At 31.4% G+C, this 23,760-nt stretch overlaps 3 protein-coding genes across 3 annotated transcripts in view; all 3 read right to left on the bottom strand.

The window, feature by feature from the left end:
- The window catches only part of LOC139524230 (uncharacterized), a 99,174-nt gene extending 80,657 nt beyond the window's left edge, over positions 1-18,517 (bottom strand). The window contains exon 1 of the mRNA XM_071318897.1: positions 18,514-18,517. The gene's annotated coding sequence lies outside the window, so the exon portion shown is untranslated. The remainder of the gene's footprint in view (positions 1-18,513) is intronic.
- On the bottom strand, positions 4,169-11,646 carry LOC139524191 (tyrosinase-like protein 1). The gene is made up of 4 exons (XM_071318821.1): positions 11,534-11,646; positions 9,055-9,411; positions 7,518-7,630; positions 4,169-5,170 (listed from the first exon to the last, which is right to left on the bottom strand). The coding sequence occupies exons 1-4, from the start codon at positions 11,552-11,554 to the stop codon at positions 4,303-4,305; spliced, it is 1,359 nt and encodes a 452-aa protein (XP_071174922.1). The 5' UTR covers positions 11,555-11,646; the 3' UTR covers positions 4,169-4,302.
- Positions 18,518-20,453: 1,936 nt separating the features above from the next.
- LOC139524229 (tyrosinase-like protein 1) lies at positions 20,454-23,521 on the bottom strand. Its single transcript, XM_071318893.1, has 3 exons — positions 23,168-23,521; positions 22,159-22,271; positions 20,454-21,411 (listed from the first exon to the last, which is right to left on the bottom strand). The coding sequence occupies exons 1-3, from the start codon at positions 23,504-23,506 to the stop codon at positions 20,502-20,504; spliced, it is 1,362 nt and encodes a 453-aa protein (XP_071174994.1). The 5' UTR covers positions 23,507-23,521; the 3' UTR covers positions 20,454-20,501.
- Positions 23,522-23,760: the final 239 nt, after the last annotated feature.

Genomic DNA, 23,760 nt, shown 5'->3' with positions numbered 1-23,760 from the left:
TTATAATCCTGGTACCTTTGATAACTATAGCTGACTATGCGGTGTGGGCTTTGCTCATTGTTGGAGGCCGTACGGTGACCTATAGTTGTTAATTTATTTTTCATATGGTCTTTTTGCAATCATACCACACCTTTTAATTATATTCAAGATTAATGTTTATCATTTATGAAGTTGATACGAAATATTTATCAACAGGGTCTTAGTACCTTCCGATTAACTCTTTAAGAAAAAAAAGACGAGACGTTCTTTGACATACTCCTGGATCTTCAACTATCTGATCAGACACTAGTGACGTTTTAAATTCGAAATCCGTTGGAAAATGTATATTCCTTATGCAGATAAAGTTAGTATATTTATTGCTACTAAGGAAGGGAAAATTGATAATTTCAAAATTAGAATCGTCTCATTTCTCATAGATTCTGGTACTAAGATGACAGCTTATGTCAAATTTGAGGTATTAGTCTAAAAATAAGACAGAAGAAGCCATGTTTGTTGTTTCTTTAATTTTAGTTTTGGGGGATATATTAATGGAACCCAATTAGAAAATTTTGGACTATTATGGAAAGAACATCTTCAATATATTTGAATGTTCAATTTAAAATTATCTGGTTTCTTTGATTTTGTTTATGACAACAGTCTGAAGGAAATCTGACTCATATAAAAATGAAAAGAAGTCGGCAAGTAGATGCGTACAGTTTGATCTCATAGTAGTACTGACAACTTGTTGAAAAGGTCTTCCCCCAAATTCAACATAAATGGTCAATACGAAATTAGGGCATACTGATAATGCTTCTCTATGTAGCATGTTTTACTATTTGTTCACTATAGCGTATGTTACCATATTTATATTGAAAAGCATTGTCGATTATTTCTTTTAAACAATTTTTCAATTTCACATGAACAGTATATAAACAGGACAAACTATCGATAAATATTTTTTATTTCCGCAAAAGAGGCATGGTTTGTAGAGAGCAAAATAAAACAAATTCTAAACGAAAAATTCCATAAGGATATGGCAAATTTAAAAGTTCAAATACATCACACGAATGGATTACAACTGTCATATTCCTGAATTAGTACAGGCATTTTTTTATGTTATAAATGGTGGATTATACCTGTTATATAGCTAGTTGATCCTCTCACATGTATGACAGTCACATAAATTGCCATTATATTGACAACAATGAGTACAAATCAAACTGACATAAAAGGTAGAAATGACGAAATGGGGATAAAACAGTCAACATTGTGTTATAATCGTAATCGCAATGAAAACAAATAAATATGTCAACAATGAAGAACAATGAGGCATATGAACGAAGAACAGTAGCAAAATACGAGGGACAAGATTACAAACTTTGTATATCCTGATGTGTAGTCTTTCAGATTTTAGGCGATGAACAATTTCATTTTGCCTATGACAATGAGAAAGTTTTAAGTTGTACACATATAATAATAAAAAAGATTGACATCGTGAACAATTATTTTATAAGGATATTGTAAATATTGAATGTCAATCACCCGCTTCCATTTTTATATTGTATGCTGCAAAGCATACGAATTTAGTTTGTTATAGGCTATTTTAGAATTGACAGCATATTAAGCACACATACCAGTAAGATAAATAATTAAAATATGATTTAGGCTTATTTATCTCTCAAAATGCGGTTGTTCAAATCAATCGAATACACAAATGCAAATATTATGTTCACGCAAGTCTAAAACAAATTAAGTCTAGATAGTAATTCAACTTCAAGCGAAGTTTTAAATATTTTTGTCATTATAAACGTCAAGTTATCTTTGCAATAACAAGAATTTTTGTAAAGTGTCTGTATATCTAAGGATATAAAGATTCCATGGATGCATTTACTTTGAATTTGACTATTTGTATAAAGATGATTTTATATTATATTAGGCTAAAAGTCATATGAAACCTCAAATTAAAAAAAAAATATGCATATGTTTTTTTATAACTAATTGGATAGTTTTCATTATATAACTTATGTACATATAGTTTTTTCTGAAAAAAAAATTCTTTAATTTGTCCACATTTAAAAGAAGTTTACTTTTTCTAATTTCTTGCTTCCAGCAAGCAATTCGCCGACATATTTTCCGTATGCATAGTGACCTTATCGTGACCCTCCTCGTAAAAATTCGGTGATCTCATTACGCATGGATCTGTCATTTAAATAAACAATTATCAGATTGTACATATTGAACACATGCTCAATACCCATGCTTTTTGTTGATTGTTGACTATAAGGTGACAATCGGTAAACTTCGGCTTCAAAACACAACATTTAATGAGCAGCATATTTGTTAAATCTTAACAGACAGAGAGAGAAAAAAAATTGACGATTATACGATATGTTTGCGTAATTGCAAAATACAATTCCATTAAACTATCAACTATGTTCGAACAAAACAGACAGAAATAATAGGTTCAAATTTTAAAATTGGGATAAAGCAGTCAACTTTGTGTTATAATCCTAATCACTACAAATCAGGCAAATGTATCAATTCAGACAAACAAAAATGCATGAAAACAAAGTACATTAGCAAAAACGAAAGACAAGAATACAAAAATTTACAATCGGTCAATAACACATTGATGGGATGTGTAAGAAACGAGTCACGTGAAATAGATATTTTAAAAAATATGCTAAACTATAAATTTACAAAGTAAATAATTTACAAAGACTAGACAAATAAAAGTATAACACATTATCAAGATTGACATTTCCCTGGTTCTTCAACTTTCTGCTTAGACACTGATGACATTTTGCAAAGTCTGAGTAGTGTCGAATGTTTTTTTTAATTTCTTGTTCTGGATGTTATATTAATAGAACCCAATCAGAAAAGTTTGGATTGTATATGGAAACAACATAATCAATATATTTGAATGTTAAGTAAAGATAAATTGTCTGACTTCTTTGGGGTTTTTTTTTCAAGAAGTGTCTGAAGGAACTCCAAATCATATGAATTAAGGAGAGGTCGGCAAGAAGAAGTGACATTCGTTCCAATAGGAATGCCGTCCTTGTTTTGAAAAACTCTACCTCCAAATTCAACAAAATATGTTGTAAATAAGAAATTTCAACATATTAATCACCTGCTTGACTGTCTAACACATTTACTTTTTTGTTCACTGTTAACAAAGTATTCAAAAATAATAAATATATAGCGTATGCTACTATTTGTATAATGAAAAAAAAAAAAAAATACCGAACGCTCAGGAAAAAACAGTGGATTTAACTTGGTTTTATAGCTAACTAAACCTCTCAACTGTATGGCAATCGCATGAAACAAATAAATATGTTTTTTTTGTCCATTATATGGACAACGATGTGTGAACAAAACAAACATACATTATAGGTTAAAATGTCAAAATTTGAGTTTTCAGTCAATACTTTGCTATAACCTAAATCACTATGAAAACAAATAAATATGTAACAAAAAAAAATTTTAAAACGATTTTTCAATTTTACATGGGAAATTGCGGTATACAAGTTCTTATAGAACTAATTTCAGAGAAGGATCGAGATATTAAATTAACGAGAAATTCTTTAGAGTTTTTTTTAGAATCCACATATGGTTTATTCCACTTCGCGAGTAAATAGCTTCGCAATATTTCTGAAGACCCTCTTTTATTGCGGACAGGATCTTTGTCAATATATCTGACGATTCTTAAGTCGATAATGTAGATAAGCCGGCAATGTACTGTTGTTTGTACGGAATTTTGTGACACTTAGATATCCAAAGCAAAGAGATAAGTCCTCCGATTTGCTGTTATTTGTAATGTTTATTATGATTCGCCTTATCTCATTTTTGACAAATTATGTTTTTGTATGTAGGATTACCTGAGTGCTCAGTTATTTCTTTTTTTTTACAAGACACTCGTAGTAGTATGATTTACATACAAAGACAATATCATACTTATTGTCTAGAGATGATAGAAATTCACCATCCTCTTTGTCTCTGAAAAGGGAATTTGGTCGATCATTTACAGATTTTTTTTAGCTAAAGCATACAATACAAAGGTAGCCAAAAATTTTGTTTATAGAAATAAAAATCATTTTAACACATAGTTTACTACTGAAAGAATTTTAAAAACTTCAATTCCAGTGTTTACTCCACCTTTGTGTCATTCATAAAGAGCAGAAACATAACATTGGACTAAAAGAATACTTTATTTCTTCATAATTGCAACATAAACAATATATGCGGATGGAAACATTAATAGTAATTCAATTTACCCATGTACCCGACATTTCCCACTCTTTGAATATAAACTCAGCAGCAGCATTATACATCAAAAGCAGAAAGAGGACGAGTATTCGGATCGAAATGCCTAACCTTAAACAAATTAAGAGGTGAACCAGGTGGAATATCTTTTAATACCTCTTGCTTAACTTTCCTCAACGCCATCACAGTTGTTGTTATATCTGACCAACCTGACGCAATATCATCTGCTGTTGCATCTTGAGCCACTGAGGTCACCGCCTCTCGAGAGATACATATATCTCTTGTTGCGTCGCAGTATAGGTCTGGACTATTGGAACACTGGTTTTGACATGATGGCGCTGGATCATATTCTCTAAGACGGGCATATCTATTACTGAAACCTTCCTGATTAGTAATAGGCGGATTTGGTCGATATCTGTAATTGCTAAAATTCATTTGATCATTTGGACCATGATTTTCATAACCTAATGGATAATCTGCAGGGGCATTTTGTAATCGCTGCCTAAATAGCTCCCAGATTTTGTCAACAAATGCATGATGACACCAGAATATTGGGTCAAATGAAGCACTGATCCCTGTTTCCATGATTCCGCCTACCCATCGATGTACTATGTCATGGTAACATTCCCAGCAATACCTGACTTGATCCTGATTTACAATCTGACTATGACTTGTTCTGGAAAGAACGGCAGCTATGGCATTTTTAGAAATTAAGCCTCCTCGTCCATTAATAGCACGAGTAATAGTTCTTCCAGGTAAGTTTGCAAAGAAACCTCCGGTAATCGTATCTATCACTGGAGTCCCAAAATATTTGTTTGAAAATATAATTGTTTTTGATTGTCTATTTCCCATGGCAAAATCCAGCGAGGAGTCCCAATACGGAGCTGTCACTCCTCGTCCAAAAACAGCTTGTAATGCAGCCTCAAACCTGTTAAAGATTAAGGGGAATTGAAATTTATTCCTAAAATCTAAAAATAACTATACTAACATAAATGTGAATAAAATTCACACATGTATTAATTACTTGTAGGGAATTAATAAATTATTCCTAAAATTTCATAATAACTGTATTGACATAAATGTGAATACAATGCACACATGTATTAATTACTAGTAATCGAAATAACAAAATTATGAACTAAGAGGCAACATTATTTAAATAAAGGCAACAGTAGTATACCGCTGTTCAAACTCATAAATCCATGGACAAAAAACAAAATCGGGGTAACAAACTAAAACTGAGGGAAACGCATAAATATAAGAGGAGAACAACGACACAACACTACAATGTAACACAAACAGAAACGGACCAAGCATCAGACAAAATCCCACGAGAATAACAAATATAACATCAAAACCAAATACAAGAATTTTGGATAGACAAGTACCTTGACACGTCTTATCGCAATGTCAATTTACACTCAAAAATAATAGAAAACAAACGACGCAACATTAAATTGTAACACACACAGAAACGAACTATAATATAACAATGGCCATATTCCTGACTTGGTACAGGACATTTTTAAAGGAAAAAATGGTGGGTTGAACCTGGTTTTGTGGCATGCCAAACCTCGCACTTTAATGGCAATGTTAAATATAACATTGAAATGACAACATAATATTACAGGACTACAATACAAATAAATAGGTGAACGTATTAGACAAAGAAACACATGATTAATGAATAACAAAAAGCATCAGGTTTAAAATTCAATACGCCAAAAACGAGCCTTGTCCACACAAGACTCACCAGTGACGCCCAGATATAAAAGATCAAAAGCGAAAAAAAGTACAAAGTTGTACAGCACTGAAGATCAAAAGTTGAAAAAGGTTGTGTTAAATACGGCTATGTTTTTATGCTTGGGATAAGAACATCCTTATTATTTAGAACAATTAATGATATTGCAAACAGTAAATTTTATCAAATGAATATAACAGATATACACAATGAAACTGAAGTATTAACTCATTACATAAAACAAACATGAATACATAATGCAAAAAGACCAACATAGAATAGACACACTTGACTCAGTCCAGGCCTCAACGCAGTAAATTATGAAAATGACGTCACAGACGATGGTGAAAAGGCATTAAAAATTACGTCACATTTGAATATATGAAATATAACATATGTTCAAATCTCACCATTCAGTTATATATAAGCTAAACATTCTTTAGAGAATCAAATGACTTCCGAGTGCGCCGACAGAGTCAACTTGTTTTGATATACATGTCAATTTTCACTCAGTTAAAATGTTACTACTGTGAATTAATTTATTTTCGTGGGTACAAATGTTCGTGAGTTGAGGCAAACTTGCATGTTCGTAGATATTTGATTTCGTGCTTTTGCCAAAATCTGCATACTAGTATTACCTTTTAGAAAATTTCTTATTCGATGAAGCCTTAATTTCGTGGTTCGCCAGTACCAACGATACCAACGAAAATTAGTATCCAACGAATAATAATGAATCCACAGTATTAAGAGTTGGACACAATCAATATTATAGATCGGGCGATTATCCTGGCATCTAAGATTACAAAAACATGTAAAAGAGGGTCGAAAGATACCAGAGGGACAGTCAAACTCATAAATCGAAAATAAAGTGACAACACCATGGCTAAAAATGAAAAAGACAAACAGACAAACAATTGTACACATGACACAACATAGAAACACTGAAGAATAAGCAACGAACCCCACCAAAAACTAGGGTTGATCTGAGGTGCTCCGGAAGGGTAAGCAGATCCTGCTCCACATGTGGATCCCGTCGTGTTGCTCATGTTATAACAAATCTGGTAAATAGTCTAATTCGGTAGTTCACATTCGAGAAAGGGAAGGGGATTGTAACTAGTGAAGGCATCGTATAGTTCAAAAAAGTCGTAGTGGTGACCGTAAAACTACTGTAATGTCGATTTCATCTTGTGTTAGGAGCACACCTTTGTTAAATCATACTGTGAGCACATACACGACCGTAACCAATTAAGATTTGGTATCACCAAACGGTACAACTGTTTGACTTAACATTTATAAAGAAGGATGTGTAAAGTAAAAACAATAATCTTGAGTTAGTTATCTTGAAATGGTAACTATCACAAATTATCTCTGAATTGTTTTTGCTATTTTACGTCCCCTCGTTTCATTTAGCTATTTAAGTCTTTATATTTCAAGGCTTTTTCTTTTGGTAAATGGTCCCTGGCATTAACTACTCGGAAAAATTCTTTGGACGCCCTATATCTTTAACGGCTTATTTTTATTTACGTTTACTTACAATAAAAGGTATATTCTATGCCAAGATAGAAAACCAGGTCCATCGTGTTCAGAGTTACTCCCTGTATGAATGCTTGCAAGGATGTCATAGGTATTCAAATCAGAACGAACTCCCTAAAATATTGAATAAAATAAACGGTTATTGCTTTATTTGATCTGAATACTCAATTTGCTTTAATTAGCAGTGTTGAGTGTCCTAATATAACCCCTTGTAGAATGAAGTAACTCTTTACCGGTAAAATGTTTTCTTCTATCTGATGTTTAAAGAGTGAATTGATCATCTCAAGGATGTTTTTCTGTGAACTGTGAATTTTGGAATTTTTTTTCCGTATAATACAATGTAAAATGTTTTGACCCATAACACCCGTTTATCTTTTCATGCAATATTTAATAGCGGATAAACATTATAAAAGGTCATTTTCCAAAATTTAATCAAATTCTTAAATTTTATTCTTTTTATTTGAGACCCTAATAATGCCAGTGTAAATATACGGTAAAAGTCCGAGTCTGTCTTTTCTCGCCATATTTTTAAAATAAAATATATCAAAAAGGAGATCCATGACCTATTATTTTTGTTTAGCTTATTTTGTTTCTTAACTAATGCTCTTCCAACGAACGTCAAGTATCAATTTTAAATTCTTGATTCTTTGAATTTCACCTAAGTACATCCTTAAGTTCAAGATAATTGACCTTCATCTACATTCAATAAATTGTTCATTAGATGAAAAACATTTATTTGTGTTTGTGACATATTGAAGTGGAGCAAGATCTGCATTCCCTCCCGGAGCACCTGAGGGCACCCCCTCCCCAGTTTTTAGTGGGGTTGCTTATTCTTTAGCTTTCTATGTTGTGTCTTCTGTACTATTATTTGTCTGTTTGACTTATTTTCCATCTATGAGTTTGACGGTCCTTCTGGTATCTTTCGTCCCTCTTTTTGAAGCTTTATGGTATATTGCTAATTTTTACTTTTTGAATTGTTTATCATTATCATTGCAACATTTAATACACCTGTAAAATATTCAATGAACCAATTTCAGACTTCATTTCAGTTAACCTTCAGAAAAATCATTTCATGAAAATGTGTTCTCTATTTTATTTCGATCTTCTTACATTCTAATGAAAACTAAAACAAAACCGCATTCTATTTAATACAATTATATTTTCCTCATCTTTCTTTTACTTTTTACTTCATTTTGATATTAACACAAACTATGTAAATCTATCTTACATTTGAAACGATCCCAAAGCTAACAACATCATCATATTATAAATGTGTATTTATTATAAGGACTTAAAAATAGATATTTAAAAACATATTCGACTTTGGTATATTTTGCCCCTCGAGGGTTTATAGAAAAGACGAAACTTTAAAGCTTTGTAAACGCATGTAAAATGCATTTACCGTATAAATCATAAAAATCTAAAAGATAGTGTAAAAAAAGTTGTTGAAATTTAGGAATTTGAAGTAAAATTTCATGAAACTATGGAGGATGTTTGGTCTTGCGCTGTAATCAAATTATTACTACAATAGTACTTACATAATGGTTCTTTAACCTCCGTACAGCTAGTGCGTAACGTAAGAAATTGGTTTCGTATGGAGCTGCTCTGACTTCCCGCCTGATTGGTACACCAACCGCCTGTCTTTTGTGGCGGGAATTAGCAGCTGTATCAGCTTCACTGTTGATCTTTCTCCATAATGCCGATAAGAAATTAGAGGAACTTGTATCATTCAGTGTCTCTACTGCCGGTTGTAGAAATTGTTTGAAACATATTATATTAATCCCCCTCTCAAAACAGTCAGTTTTGTAATATGTGCCATTTGTTTGATTGTTCAAAATATCTGCTTCTACATTTTGAAGAAAACTCGCTATGAACAAAGACAATAACAGACTGATCTGCAAAACAAAATCTAGCAATGCTTTAAAATATTATGACGGTCTTCTGAAGACAGAAAATAACTACAACAAATTAATAAAGATGGGATCTCATCTTCATGCATGTTTATAATTTAAATGCATTTTTATTTTAATAATCTTTTCTATCAATTAACTTTTAGAAAAATCGATCAAGAAACAATAATGCAATGTACGTATACATAATAGCATATTGGTTACTTATAATAAGCCATACTATTTAAATAAATGATATGTTTGGTATTTGTCAAGTGTTTGGTATTTGTCAAGTGTTTGGTATTTGTCAATTGTTTGGTATTTTTTAATTCTTTGGTATCTGTCAATTGTTTGGTATCTGTCAATTGTTTGGTATCTGTCAAGTGTATTGTATCTGTCAATTGTTTGGTATTTGTCAATTTTTTGGTATTTTTCAATTGTTTGGTATCTGTCAAGTGTATTGTATCTGTCAATTGTTTGGTATCTGTCAATTGTTTGGTATCTGTCAATTGTTTGATTGTTGTATGTCTATATTTTTTCTTTCTTTCATAATATGATTTAAGTCAGGCCAATGGATTTCTTGTTTGGATTGTTTTACCTTTCATCATTTAGGTCTTTTTGTAGCTCACTTTACGGTATTGGTTGTAGTCATTGTTGGAGGCCGTAAAATGAACTATACTTGCTTATACATATATAAGTAGATCAGTTGATATTTGGTGTTCAATTGTTTCAAAAGCAAGTAAAGTATTTGCGAGTTTTTGATATTGACATTTATAACTGGAAGTAAGTGAGTGAGAAATAAGGTAAACATGGAACAGAAGAAGACGTTTAAAAGGTTAGAAATTTAAAATTCAGAGAGGGAAGTTTAAATTTGATTTTAAAATTGAAACTTTAAATTTGACATTTGTCAATCAGAATTAAAAGTTTTAATTGGATATTCAGAATGAAATTTTAATTTGAAATTTCAAAATTATAAATTCAAAATTTGAAGTTGAAATCCGAAAAGAGAAATAAAACACCATATCAATTTAAAAGTTTCTTTTGTCTGAACAAAACCAGTAAACTATATCAAGTTTTATAATTTATAAAATCGTTTTGAAGATACTGAAATATATAGATATAAAAGTATAAATAGTAGAGGCCAATATCCGATAGACAACTTTCGAATTCGTGCACTTCCCCGTACATTTTCGTTGTGACTATGCGTATGGTATTAAGTCACAGTAAGAACCGATTGTTCAATGACGTCAATCACACAAATCGAGAACCGGTATTGGTCTTAATGTCGATGAACTTGGTAGTTTGCCATGTGATTAGGGACTTTCCGATTTAATTTTTTGTTCGGTATTTTTGTGATTTTACTTTTTTTTTTGGTAAGCCTTAGTAATTAGTTTTTAAAGAAAAAGGATGTGGTATGATTGCCAATGAGACAAATCACCACAAGAGTACAAAAAAGTAAAATCACAAAAATACTGAACTCAGAGGAAAATCAATTTGGAAAGTCCATAATCACATAGCAAAATCAAAAAACAAAACGCATCAAAACGAATGGACAAGAACTGTCATATTCCTGACTTGGTACAGGCATTTTCAAATGTAGAAAATGGTGGATTGAACCTGGTTTTATAGCTAGCTAAACCTCTCACTTGTATGACAGTCGCATCAAATTCCATTATATAGTCACCGATGCGTGAACAAAACAAACAGACATAATAGGTAAAAATGTCAAAAATAGGGGTGACAAATGACACAGAAATTAACAGCTATAGATCACCATGCGGCTTTCAAAAATGAACAAAGCCCATACCGCATAGTCAGCTATAAAAAAGGCCCCGAAATGACAAAGTAAATCAATTCTAACGAGAAAACTAACGGCCTTATTTATGTATGTTTTCTTATTTTAGCCTCTGAAAGAAACTTTACTATTTTGTTTAGTTTGTAATTCAATGAAATTAACAAATACTGTTTGCTAAACATGATTAAAGTAAACACAGTTGCTGAAAAAGCAAAGTATAACTATTGTTAGATGGTCCTTATTGAATACCACATCGCTTGATATGAACATATACAGTAGCTTGTAATCGACTTACAGGCAGCGGTTAAGATATTTTAAAAAAACAACACCTACCGAGGATTTGTCGACATGCATCCTCCAACCGATTCAAGTGAAAATCCTAAATGAATGACTTTTAAGAGTAAATGTTTTGTTGAACTAAGTACATTATTATGATTAAATCAACATTCAATATGTTAATCAAATGACGGATTGTTACATTTTACAATCAATTTAGTTTTGATTTACTAGGTGAATACCCTCTAGAATGCACAATTAGAAAAACCACATGCATTTGAGGAAATAATATGTTCGTTGTTGAAATTTCATATCCAAGCATGAATTGGTTAAAACCATGTAATTACTCTCCCCCTTTTTAAAATACAAATGAAACAAAAGAGTACATACAATTTAAAAAAAAACTACTTTTTTATTACTGGCTAAACAAATATAATAATGAAAAACAAAGAGTCAATGACATGATGATGATGATGACGAGAAGGAAAGAGGAGGCGGAGGAGGAGGAGGATTATAGTATACTGAAATTGGTGATCTCGATGGCAATGGCCAATTTGTCTTAGTAGTCTATTGCATCAATTGGAATAAGATTCTTTCACTTGGCAATTGCGATTTGTTCTATTTCGATCTTTACTGATTAGGATAACCGACGGTGTCTCTGAATATGCTGGCCTCCTTCACAGTAAAGACTGGGCAACACGGTATTGCCAAGAGCGCTGACAATGAAGTTAGTATTTAGGAGATGTTAGTGTACAACATACCAACATTGTTTTCTTTCGTACAAAGTGTTTTTAGGTTTTTTTTTCTGTGCTTCGGTCTGATCTTCCGAATAAAACGCTTCTCCACTGATTTTTATAGTTTTTTCATATGTTGAACAGAAACAGCACTGTCCAAGGTTTGGAAAGGGTTGAGTTCTCACAAACAAGTTTTTACCAGCTACAATCTTTATGTACCTATCCCAAGTCAGAAACTTATTGTTCGGTAGTTTATCTTCTTGTTATATTAATTGAAAACAACACGTTTAATAATTTCCTGCGTCCGAAACGCGTTTCTGGATTTACCTTCATCAGGAACGCTCAAAGCCAAACATTTGAAATCCGAAGACGTATAAGTGCCGGAACCGTTAAAGAGCTATATGTCAAAAATACCTAAACTAAATAACCAAATTCATCTAAAGCCAACTTTGCCTGAGGGAGTTGAAACCTTAGTGTCTTAATTATTTCGAAATTTATAACTTATGTTGTTATTTTTGTCGTTTTAATTGATTCACATTATTCATGTTTGTGCCTTCTAAGCTCACTTTTATAACTAACTTTATAGTATGTGTTTTTTCTCATTGTTGAAGTCTTTATCTATGTTTCTACCATGTGAAACCCTTAAATAAATAACGAACAATCGTCTTCATAATATACTCCGCATTAATACCTACAATATGTTTTTCATTTTTTATTTTCATAGTTAGAAAGGACAAGTCACCCTTATTAGAAACATGTACACATTTTGTACTTAAGAGTAAGACAAGATAAACAAGACGCATCATCAACTGTAACTTTGTTACTGCATCACATTCGCATTCTGACAAGAAATGTAAATTCAGTGAAATTCGAGGACAATATATATGAAAGCCCTTAATATAATACTAATATTTTAAGATCTGATAAAACCAAAATAGTACCAAGACAATAAATACTGAATATAATTAAGGTTGTGATTAAAGGATATAGAATAAAACTTATTAATGCTTTGTTCAATTCTGTTTTAGGTTTTAATTCTTTAAAAAAGAAATGAACTGATTTCCAAATAATATTCAGCAATATACTGCGGAGAAACACTAGGATCTTAGCTATTCCTTTCTTTATAAACGAAAACATGGTGAAAATAACCCTTAAGATTAAAATTTGAATTTATGTGTTCGGTAAGAGCTAAGGCTCCGTGTTGACGACCGTTTTTTTTTTACCTTAAATGATTTACTTTTACAAATTATGAGTTGTCTCATAGGCACTGATATCACATTTTCTCATATCTTTTACACAGAGCAATTTATGAATCATTTTTATTAAAACTTGAATGTTTAACACTCAACTTATTCATCATTCATTTTCTTTATTGTAAATGTGTTCTATACGTAGATACCAATAGAACACATAAAGGTTTAATAAAAATCAAACAAATTTAGAGCAGTTTGTTTGTTTTCATCTTAACAAAAACTTCTCTAAAACTTTAAACAAGATTTCATTAATTTCCATTAGTCAAATGCTTTGATTTGTTGTACTGAAAAACAATTGCATTATTAGCATCAGATACTGCTTTCGTGATTTACCTTTCATCGGAAAAGTTACCTTTGCAAACTTATTGTATTTGTGTGAATATACGAATACGAATACTTTATTTCTCATAAAACTACAATTACATAGTTATAGAGAACATACATAAATATAACTATATTTTTTACAAGCATGTGTGAACAATACAATGAAATTAACCTGGAGGACTGACTTTCACATTTATAATATTGATAAATGTACATAGTTTTTCTAACATATCAATATTACATGAATTAAACAGTTGATTAAATTTATAGATATTAGGGTTTGACCAACAGTATGTAGGTAAAAAAACTTTCTTTCAAACATAAAAGATCCACAATTCATAATGTAATGATACTCGTCACCAATGTCCTAAATAGAGTTGAGTGTCTGGTTTTGTCAATTTTAAAGAATTTCTTATTTGCCATTTACCTCGAAGTTGAGTGTTTTTATACAATGTATGTTTGAACTAAAAACTGCCTCGCAAGAAGATAAAACATTTCAAATAAATGAAGTAAGGATAACATACCCTAGTAGGTGTTTTTAAACTTCTTAAAACCTCATATAAGTCTATTGCTGATAAAACAAATAAAGTAGAAATGAAGAAACTGCAGAATCAATCAAAAAGAAAAAGAAAACAACTCAAACTTTGACAAACAGGTTGTCAGTTTGTTTTAGATTTATGAGTTTGACTGTCCCTTTGGTATCTTTCGTCCATCTTTTATAATTCGGTACTGAAATGATTTAACAAACCTTTCTAAAATTGTAATGTTTCAACTCCCTTAGGCAAAGTTGACTTTAGATGAATTTGGATATTTATTTTGGTCATTTTTGAAATATAGCCCTTCAACGGTTTTGGTACTTATACATCCTTGGATTTCAAATGTTTGGCTTTGAGCGTTCCTGATGAAAGTAAATCCAGAAAAGCGCGTCGGCTGCATGAAATTATTAAACGCGCTGTTTTTTTTTATTTTATACAATTCGCTTGTTCAGTATCTAAAGGACTATGGGTAATCTAATTGTTCGTACACGAAAATGAAATCATTGGTCGAATTTCTATTGTTTAGAACGTTTTAAACCAATCCCAACGTATTACCCATAATGCATTAGATTCCGAAACGGCGAATTCCGTCCTCATTTCATCCAATGAGACTTCACCGAATGAGACTGATATGCGAGTTGTCAGTACATGGACAATATGACGGTAGTCACAATATGTTTTTTCTCTTTAGGGAAACTGAGAACATTCACGATTTTCGTAGGGTTTGTGTTACTAACCAGTCTTAAGATTTCCATATAATCTGTCAACTGGGTTTTTTTTTGTCAGTTTGTCTTCGATTTTTGGTTTCTTCATTGTCTCTATTCAGAAACTATGGTTTCAATTCAAGCAAAGCTGACTTTAGATGAATTTGGCTATGTCATTGTTCTTTTATCCTGAAGCTTGTGACGTTACTAAGTACAAGAACATCAATCGCTTTGAAATATTTAATTTAAATTAGAGTGTTCTTTATGAAATGAAGTTATATAGATAAAAACAAATTGTCCAGTGTTTATTTATTCGTATCTGTCTTCTTCAATGATGTCTGATATCTTCTGACAGCTTCTAAATTACCACTTTTAAATTAAGCTTTAAGATAATTCATAAACGTATATTTTCAAAACGATTAACTTTATCTGAAGTTGCAGTTTCAGTGCAAACGATCCACCAGGTAATATGTTGTAACAAATATTGCAAAATATAAAGTTTTAATCAGTAGTTTATAAAGTTTCAAAACATATCACGTTTAATCAATTACAAAAAAAACGGATAAGATGTTTTCCATGTTAGAATAAAAGTTAAATATGATTGATGAGTTTTTCAAATTAATATTTTGCAGAAATACACTTATAACTTTTTTTTTGTATTAATAGTTTTTACTGAGTAATCATTTAACAAGATCCTACTTATACATGTATACGTAAGCAGTCAATATGTCATTAAAGTGAAACAAATATTCGTTTATAATGAGTTTTATTTTAATTTCTTTTCCTGTATCCGTTATGTTTAAAAAAAACTTTTTTTTCAATTATTTGTCAAAAGTGTGCAGACAAACAATACTTTTTGCTGTTCGATGTGAGCCAATGCTCCGTGTTTAAGACCGTAGTTTGATCTATAACGGTTTACTTTTACAAATTGGGACTTGGATGGAGATTTGTGTCATTTGCAACCAATTATCATCTCCTTATATCTATAGACCTTTTTTTTTTTGCCCTAATCGCACCTTATATTTGAAAATAAAAACTAAGGCGGTGTTTTACAAGATTGTGTTTTCAACTGTTTTTAGTGTTTATTTTGAAAATACTGTGCAGTAAATAAGAAATTAGACGAAAAGGTCGGTACACGAAAAGGTGTTTATTTTGTAATATATATTTTATTATTTTCATATCATTCTCAAATTTCATCTATAAATAAAGATGTACAAACAATAATTGTGTTATAACTCCTAAATATATAGTTAACCATACTTGTTACAAATTATAAAATACTATAAAGTCAATAATACAGTACAGAACACATTTGCATTGAGCTCTATTTCTTAATAATATTATCAATATTTGACCATTTTTCTTTTATTCTTATTGCTTTATTTGTCGAGCACAAACTCATAGATACCATGTCAATCCTATAATAATAGCTAAGTCATTCAATTGCTTCAGCAACAGATGGGACTGTAAATCTAACTCTTCATAAATAAACATATCCCTTCAATATCAGAATATATGTATTAAGAATATCTTTAAATAGATGATATTTAACACCAAAGATTATACTTGATAAGGTTGGGAGAAAACTAACGTTACATACCTCTTCAATCTTTTGATAAAAATTAAGCCAGAATGTTCGAGCATATCACAATTTAAAAAAGAGATGTATATATGTTTCTTTAATTTCTGTACAAAAAGTGCACAGTTCTGTTTCACTATATTAACACTTCATAAGTAAAGTATTTGTTCCTGGAAATCTTTGAGATAATCTGTATTGAAATGCCCTTAATGTGGGATTTTCGGTTATACGTAAAGGAAGACTAAACAAATTATAATTCCATTCTTCGGCCACAATATCTATTCCCAATTTCATTTTTCATTTCTCTTGTATGCGTGCTAGGGTTTCCTTTATTTTATCTAGAAAAAAAATATAAAAATGTTTTCATACTTTATCCACTGTTTTTATGGCGGCAACAATTTTGTGACTGACAGTATATTTAGTTTGAAAAATACTTGAGAATGAATAACATTTTTTCCATTCCTTTACAAGTACCAAGTTTGTCCATATAACTCTAGGAAAGTTGTTTTTATATTATAATTTCTAAAAAAGATCATCATAATTGTAAAATTCTCCATTTTCCTTTATGAGGCCACCTATGAAAAATACATTATTCTTTATCCAACTTTTATAAAAAGCTGTTTTTCCATCAATCATAATATTTTCATTTAAAAACAATGGTTGAGACACGATGTCACTTGGGCTGTGGTCAGAGGTTCACATAGTGAGGCCCATGATGAATTTCATTTTGCCAAAAAGGGTTAAATTTTTTTAATTTTATTGGTACCCGAAAAGGTTAATTGTTAAATGTTGGTGGCTTGGCCGTTAACAGAACGCTTTGAAGAATTTATTCCAGATAAAATTAGATCGAAAATTCAAAATAATCAAATTTAACATCTACTCTTGTATATCCTTATCATAATGATAAACAAACATTTTAATTACAACCCTATGCAACAAATAAAATTAATATTTATTAATTTTCAAAAGGAATTAATAAAAGTGAAAACTGAAATAAAACTTTGTAAATTGTATGCATATTCAATGATCTACCTTCACCAGCAACATTCAAACCCAAACCCAACAAAATAAAACTTCAAATATCTTGTCATTTTGGATTCTAGTAGGCAATGTACAAAAAATCCTTCGATACTTCTAAGTCGTTCCGTAAATAATACTGAAGTATTTGTTAATGAAAGAGGGACGAAAGATACCAAAGGGAAATGTTATTAACGGTCAGGAGCATAAATAAAGCATATGAGCATAATAGAATTACATTAATTCGTTTTTGGAGTGTGAAAAAACCTTTTTAATATACAAATAAATTATCCGGTCTTTTTTTTTATTACGTGTTTTTCTAATATGTATCGATCTAATTAGTTGAGGTATTTTCAATAGTTTTTTATAGAGTTTGTAAACAGTTCTTTTCCACTTTAGAGGCAGGGTTTGGTGCCCATAAATATGTTTAACACCGCTAATTCTGTATATATAAGAAAAGAAGATGTGGTATGATTGCCAATGAGACAACTCTCCACAAGAAACCAAATGACACGTATATTAACAAATATTGGTCACCGTAAGGTCTTCAACAAGGAGCAAAGCATATACCCCATAGTCAGTTAAAAAAAGGCCCGGAAGTGCCAAATGGAACACAATTCAAACAAGAAAACTAAAGGCCTAATTTATGTACAAAAAAATGAACGAAAAATAAATATGTTACACATCAACATGCGATAACTACTGAATAACAGGCTTCTAACTCGGGACAGGCAAATACACAAAGAACGTGGCGGGTTTAAACATGTAACGGGATCCCAACTCTCACCTAACATGGGATAGTGTGTAACAGTACAACAACATAAGAACAAACTATAAAATTCAGTTGGAAAAGTCTTAACTCATCAAAGCATAGAGCATTTAAATCAGTGATAGTGGTGTTTGCTGTGTTGTCTCTTATTTTCTTTTTGTTTGTAATTTTGTTCATAAATCAAATCGTTAGTTTTCTCGTTTGAATTGTTTTACTTTTTTCATTTCGGACCCTTATACAGCTGACTATGTAGTGAGTTTTTTGTTCATAATTCATACGCAAAGAAATAGTTGTTAACTTCTATATTATTTGGTTACTGGTAGAGATGTGTCTCATTAGCATTCATATCGTAATTGTTTTGTATATCTTGATCGTCCTTTTAGTTTAGTTCATATTTATGACTTTTCGACTATCTAAACCACTATTGAATTCAATCTTATCAAACAAAAGTATTCTTCTGTTACTTAAGGCAGGCTTTTTTCTCCTGGACAACGTCTGTTTCTGAAATAAAGTTTTTTTGGAATTTTCAGGTATTCTCATGGGCTCTAAATGTGTGCTTTTAATAGAAGACATGTTCGTGTTTGTTTAGAATTCTTATTTTGGGGCACAATGCAAGAAAAATTAGACTAAATTATATCTTATACATTAGATCAATAGGATAACGTTAAGTTAAGGCAACATTTGACGTTAACAGTTACAATGATGATGGTTTTGCTTTTTAAATAACTGCAAATTCTTAAATTGTACTGCACACATTTACCACAGGATTTCATTTAAAAAAAAATATTTCCACATATAAGAAAATTTGATTTGGATAATTTTGTGTTATTGTGCTATGGTGAATTTTTGTTTCCATGTCTTTCATTTTTGCAAATGTGCTTTGCATATATGCCTTTTTGTGTTTGTTTTTACATTATTTTTTGTTTTTATATTGATTAAGCCTACAATTGACTGCTGTATCCCTATTCTTGACATTTATACTTATTTTGTCTGATTGTTTTGTTCACACACCATGAACATCATGGTCAATATAATGAAAATGTATGCGACTGTAATACATGTGAGAGGTTTAGCTAGCTATAAAACCAGGTTTAATCTAACATTTTTTTACATAAGAAAATGCCTGTACCAAGTCAGGAATACGGCAGTTGTTGTCCATTCGTTTGATGTGTTCGAGCTTTTGATTCTGCCTTTTGATAACGGAATTTCTATTTTTAATTTTTCCTCGGAGATCGGTATTTTTGTTATAGTACCTTTTGCTGTACCTGTAGATGCGTTTTGTTATTTGATTTTGCTGTATGATTATGGACATTCCGAATTGATTTTCCTCTAAGTTCAGTATTTTTGTGATTTTACTTTTTGTTATTATAAACAGTATGTCACATCACTATTTTTACGGTAATGTTGTTTGTAAAGATTTAAATTCAACATATGTAAACTCGCAACCATTTTGCTTGTAAAGATTGTAAATTTAAATTCGATATATGTAAAGTCGCAACCATTTTTCATAAACTTATTTTTAATGCAAACCAATTTAACACCGAGGTTAATTCTATGAATAAATAATTTACAATTACAAAAATTTTGCTTTTGTTTTGATAAACTACAACATAATTAAACATTTACTTATATAAAGCTATGGAAAGTTATGGTTCTAAATTCTTTCGACATTACGTACTAATGATTTAGCCTTGTACTAGGTCTAAATTCAGCTGGGTGTGTACTGATTTAAAATAAGTTTATATGAAAAGAACATGATTTTTATCAGGTAACTTGGATCAAATAGTAAAAATCTATTCTGACAATTCATAATATCACAACGTTTACAACCAAAAACGTTTTAACTTCTGTTATTTTTTTTTTCTTCGTAGTTATAGGTATATCCCAATCTAGTGTAGGATAGAAGGGAATGAAGACCAGTTTTTTTTAACCATATATCTTTTTGATTGGACTAGAACCGTTTACCTTATATCTTCAACATTGCTCATGCTACCTTTTTAGTCAGTAGCAATAAGCATATGAAACCCCCCAAAAAGACGGAGTTAATTCGATACTAGTATGTGCCTGCTATTTTACACTCTGTGTAATGTATTTTTTACAACAAATTTATTATGCACCAAAAACAGATATAGGACGAGTGTTCGGGTCGATTTGAATTGCCGTAAACAAATTCAGAGGAGAGCCAGCCGGAATATCTTGTAATATTTCATTTCTGATATTTTGTAACGCTGTGACTGTTGTTGTCACATCTGCCATTCCAGACGCAATATCAATCGGGGATACAGCTACATCTGAAGCAAAAAAAGCACCACTGCTACCCTCACTTGGTCCCCCTGATACTTCCGATGTTGCCTCTGTAGAAATACATATATCTCTATTCTGGTCACAGAATAAGTCTTGACTATTCGAACATTGATTTTGGCACGACGGGGCAGGTGCATATCGTCGCAGACGAGCATATCTGTTACTATAGCCTTCTCTATTTGTTATCGGAGGGTTTGGTTGGTATCTGTAATTGCTAAACCGCATTTGATCATCGGGAGGATGCAATGGAAAACCTAATGGATAATCTGCAGGAGCATTTGGGATACGTCTTCTAAATAATTCCCAGACATAGTCAACAAATGCATGATGACACCAGAATATTGGATCAAATGCAGCAGTGACCCCCGCTTCCATATCTCCGCCTACCCAGACATGTACACTAGCGTGATAGCATTCCCAGCAATACCTACTTTGATCTCGTCGTACAATCTGACTATGACTTGTTCTTGATAGCACCGCCGCAATTGCATTTTTAGAAATCAAACCTCCCGGTCCGTTAACTGCACGCCTAATTCTTCGTCCAGGTAAATTTGCAAAAAAACCTTCGGTAACTATATCAAATGGTGTCCCAAAATATCTGTTTGAAAATAAAACTGTTCTTGCCTGTCTATTTCCCATGGCCTGATCTAACGAGGAGTCCCAATAGGGAGCAGTTACACCTGGTCCAAAAACAGCCTGCAATGCAGCTTCATATCTGGAAAAAAAATAGGATAATTCAAGATATTATATAGATATAAGAAGATGTGGTATCAGTGCCAATGACACAACTCTTCATCCAAGTCACAATTTATAAAATTAAACCATTATAGGTAGAAGTGCGGTCTTCAACGCTGTGTCTTGGCTCACACCGAACAGCAAACTGTAAAAGGGCCCCAAAAATAACTAGTACAAAACAATTTAAACGGGAAAACAAACGTTCAAATCTATAAAAAAGAGAAACGAGAAACACTTATGAACCACATCAACAAACGACACAACTACAGAACATCAGGTACCTATGTATCAACAAAAACAAAACATTTACAAGTAATACAAAAAAATCATGTAATTAATATAACAAAATAATACCACAATAAAATGCTATAATTTCTTTTTGAACTTCAATTTTTTTAAATAATTATTGCATTTTATTATTGTTACTTATCTGCTTTCATAGCTCTTCATAATATATCGTCAGAAAGATATCAGCAATTATGTGTCTGTCAATTCCCTTGTTATACCGACAAATCTGACATCATATGCGGCATGTAAAGAGCTGATAGGTAAAACAATTTTGTCAATTGTTATGATATACGCATGCTGCTTTCGAATCTAGTTTCTTTAATAGATACATAACCCAAAGTTCTAATTTGATAAGTAAATAGTATAACAATATTTTTACAGCAAGACATTAATATACTTATTATAGGCTTATACTAGTACTATAAGTACTTGAACTTACAACAACAAATAAATTCTGTGCCATGAGAGGAAAGCTGAACCTCGATGTTCTCGATTTCCACCTGTGTGAATTGTTGCTATGATGTCATATGTATTCATATCCGGACGAACTCCCTAAAATATCAAAACATACAATAATGTATCCGCCTCCAACAAACTTGAGAACGTGCCTTGTTTATAATTATATTTTTCAAATTTTACGTATGGGTATAATTGACTCATTTTGCTTACATTCAAAGTTGTAACGTTCCATATATCATTTTATACATACACAAGAATCAAGAGACATGTGGATTAATTTTTTGATTGATTGATTGATCGGTCGTGGCTAGCTAGCGTAACGCAGTGTATCAAATAGTTTATGCATATATCCAAATAAGCAATTAATTGTATATGGAAGTACTGCAGTGTAGACCTATCGGGATTTTTAACTGTCTCTAGAAAATGATTACAAGTTGAAAAGTGGAAACCCTATGCAACCCGTGAATTCGATCATATTAAAGGTAATTTCCTCCAAACCAAGTTGTCAAACTTGAAAATTAAACGATAGATTTGTATTATTATTCCCTCCCTTTCCAGAATGCATTGATTAAAGTCATAAATGTGTGTACTATCGACAGAATTAGTGACGTTTTCAGGAGAGTTCTAATATATATAACAGTTCGTATATTTAATTAAATAAAACCATAAACATTTAACGATAATAAGCTGTGTGTTGTTTAGATGCTGTTACTAAATTTACTGTAGATGAGACCTTTAGTTTTGCTGGGTTTTTTTTACGTCACGTGTTATTTTTCAATGTTTGCTATCATTTCTCATGATCTTTATTTTGCACTTTTAAAACCACTTTTTTACAACCTATTAATACTTATGGTAGAAAAAGTTGGTTATTGCCTTATTTTTTATTAGTGTATGAGCATTTTCATTTTACTTTTTAAATAACAAATATGCATTTACACTTTCTTTCTTGATACAAAACCTAGTCTTTATCTTATCGAAACAATACTTACAAAATGGTTTTTCAACCTCTGTACAGCTTGTGCATAACGTAAGAAGTTAATTTCGTATGGAGCTGCTCTTACTTCCTGTCTGACTGGTACCCCAGTCGCCTGCCTTTTATGTCGAGATTTATCAGCTCTATTAGCCTCACTGTTGATTTTTCGCCATAAAGCTGTTAAGAAATTAGAGGAACTAGTATCGTTGAGTGTGTCAGCAGCCGGTTGTAGAAATTTATTGAAGCATATTATATTGATCCCTCTTTCAAAACAGTCGGTTTTGTGATCCGTTGAATTAATTTGATATTTTAGATATTCTGCCTCAATACTTGGGTAGATAATCGCCAATAACATAAACAATAAAGGACTGACCAACCAATGAAAAAAACGTTTTTACAAATGTACAGAAAAAAGTAAAATCGCAAAAAATACCGAAACTCCGAGGACAATTTAAAACGGAAAGTCCGTAGTCAAATAACAAAAATCAAAAGCTAAAACTCATCTAACGAAAGGATAACAACTGTCATATTCATGAATTGGTCCAGGCATTTTCTTATGTACGATATGATGGATTAAATCTTAAATAGCTAGCTAAACGACTCACTCGA

This window comes from Mytilus edulis, chromosome 5, assembly GCF_963676685.1.
Source record: "Mytilus edulis chromosome 5, xbMytEdul2.2, whole genome shotgun sequence".
Classification (NCBI taxonomy): Eukaryota; Metazoa; Mollusca; class Bivalvia; order Mytilida; family Mytilidae; genus Mytilus; species Mytilus edulis.
The sequence above is the reverse complement of the archived record's forward strand: the minus strand, read 5'-3'. Positions and strand labels throughout refer to the sequence as shown.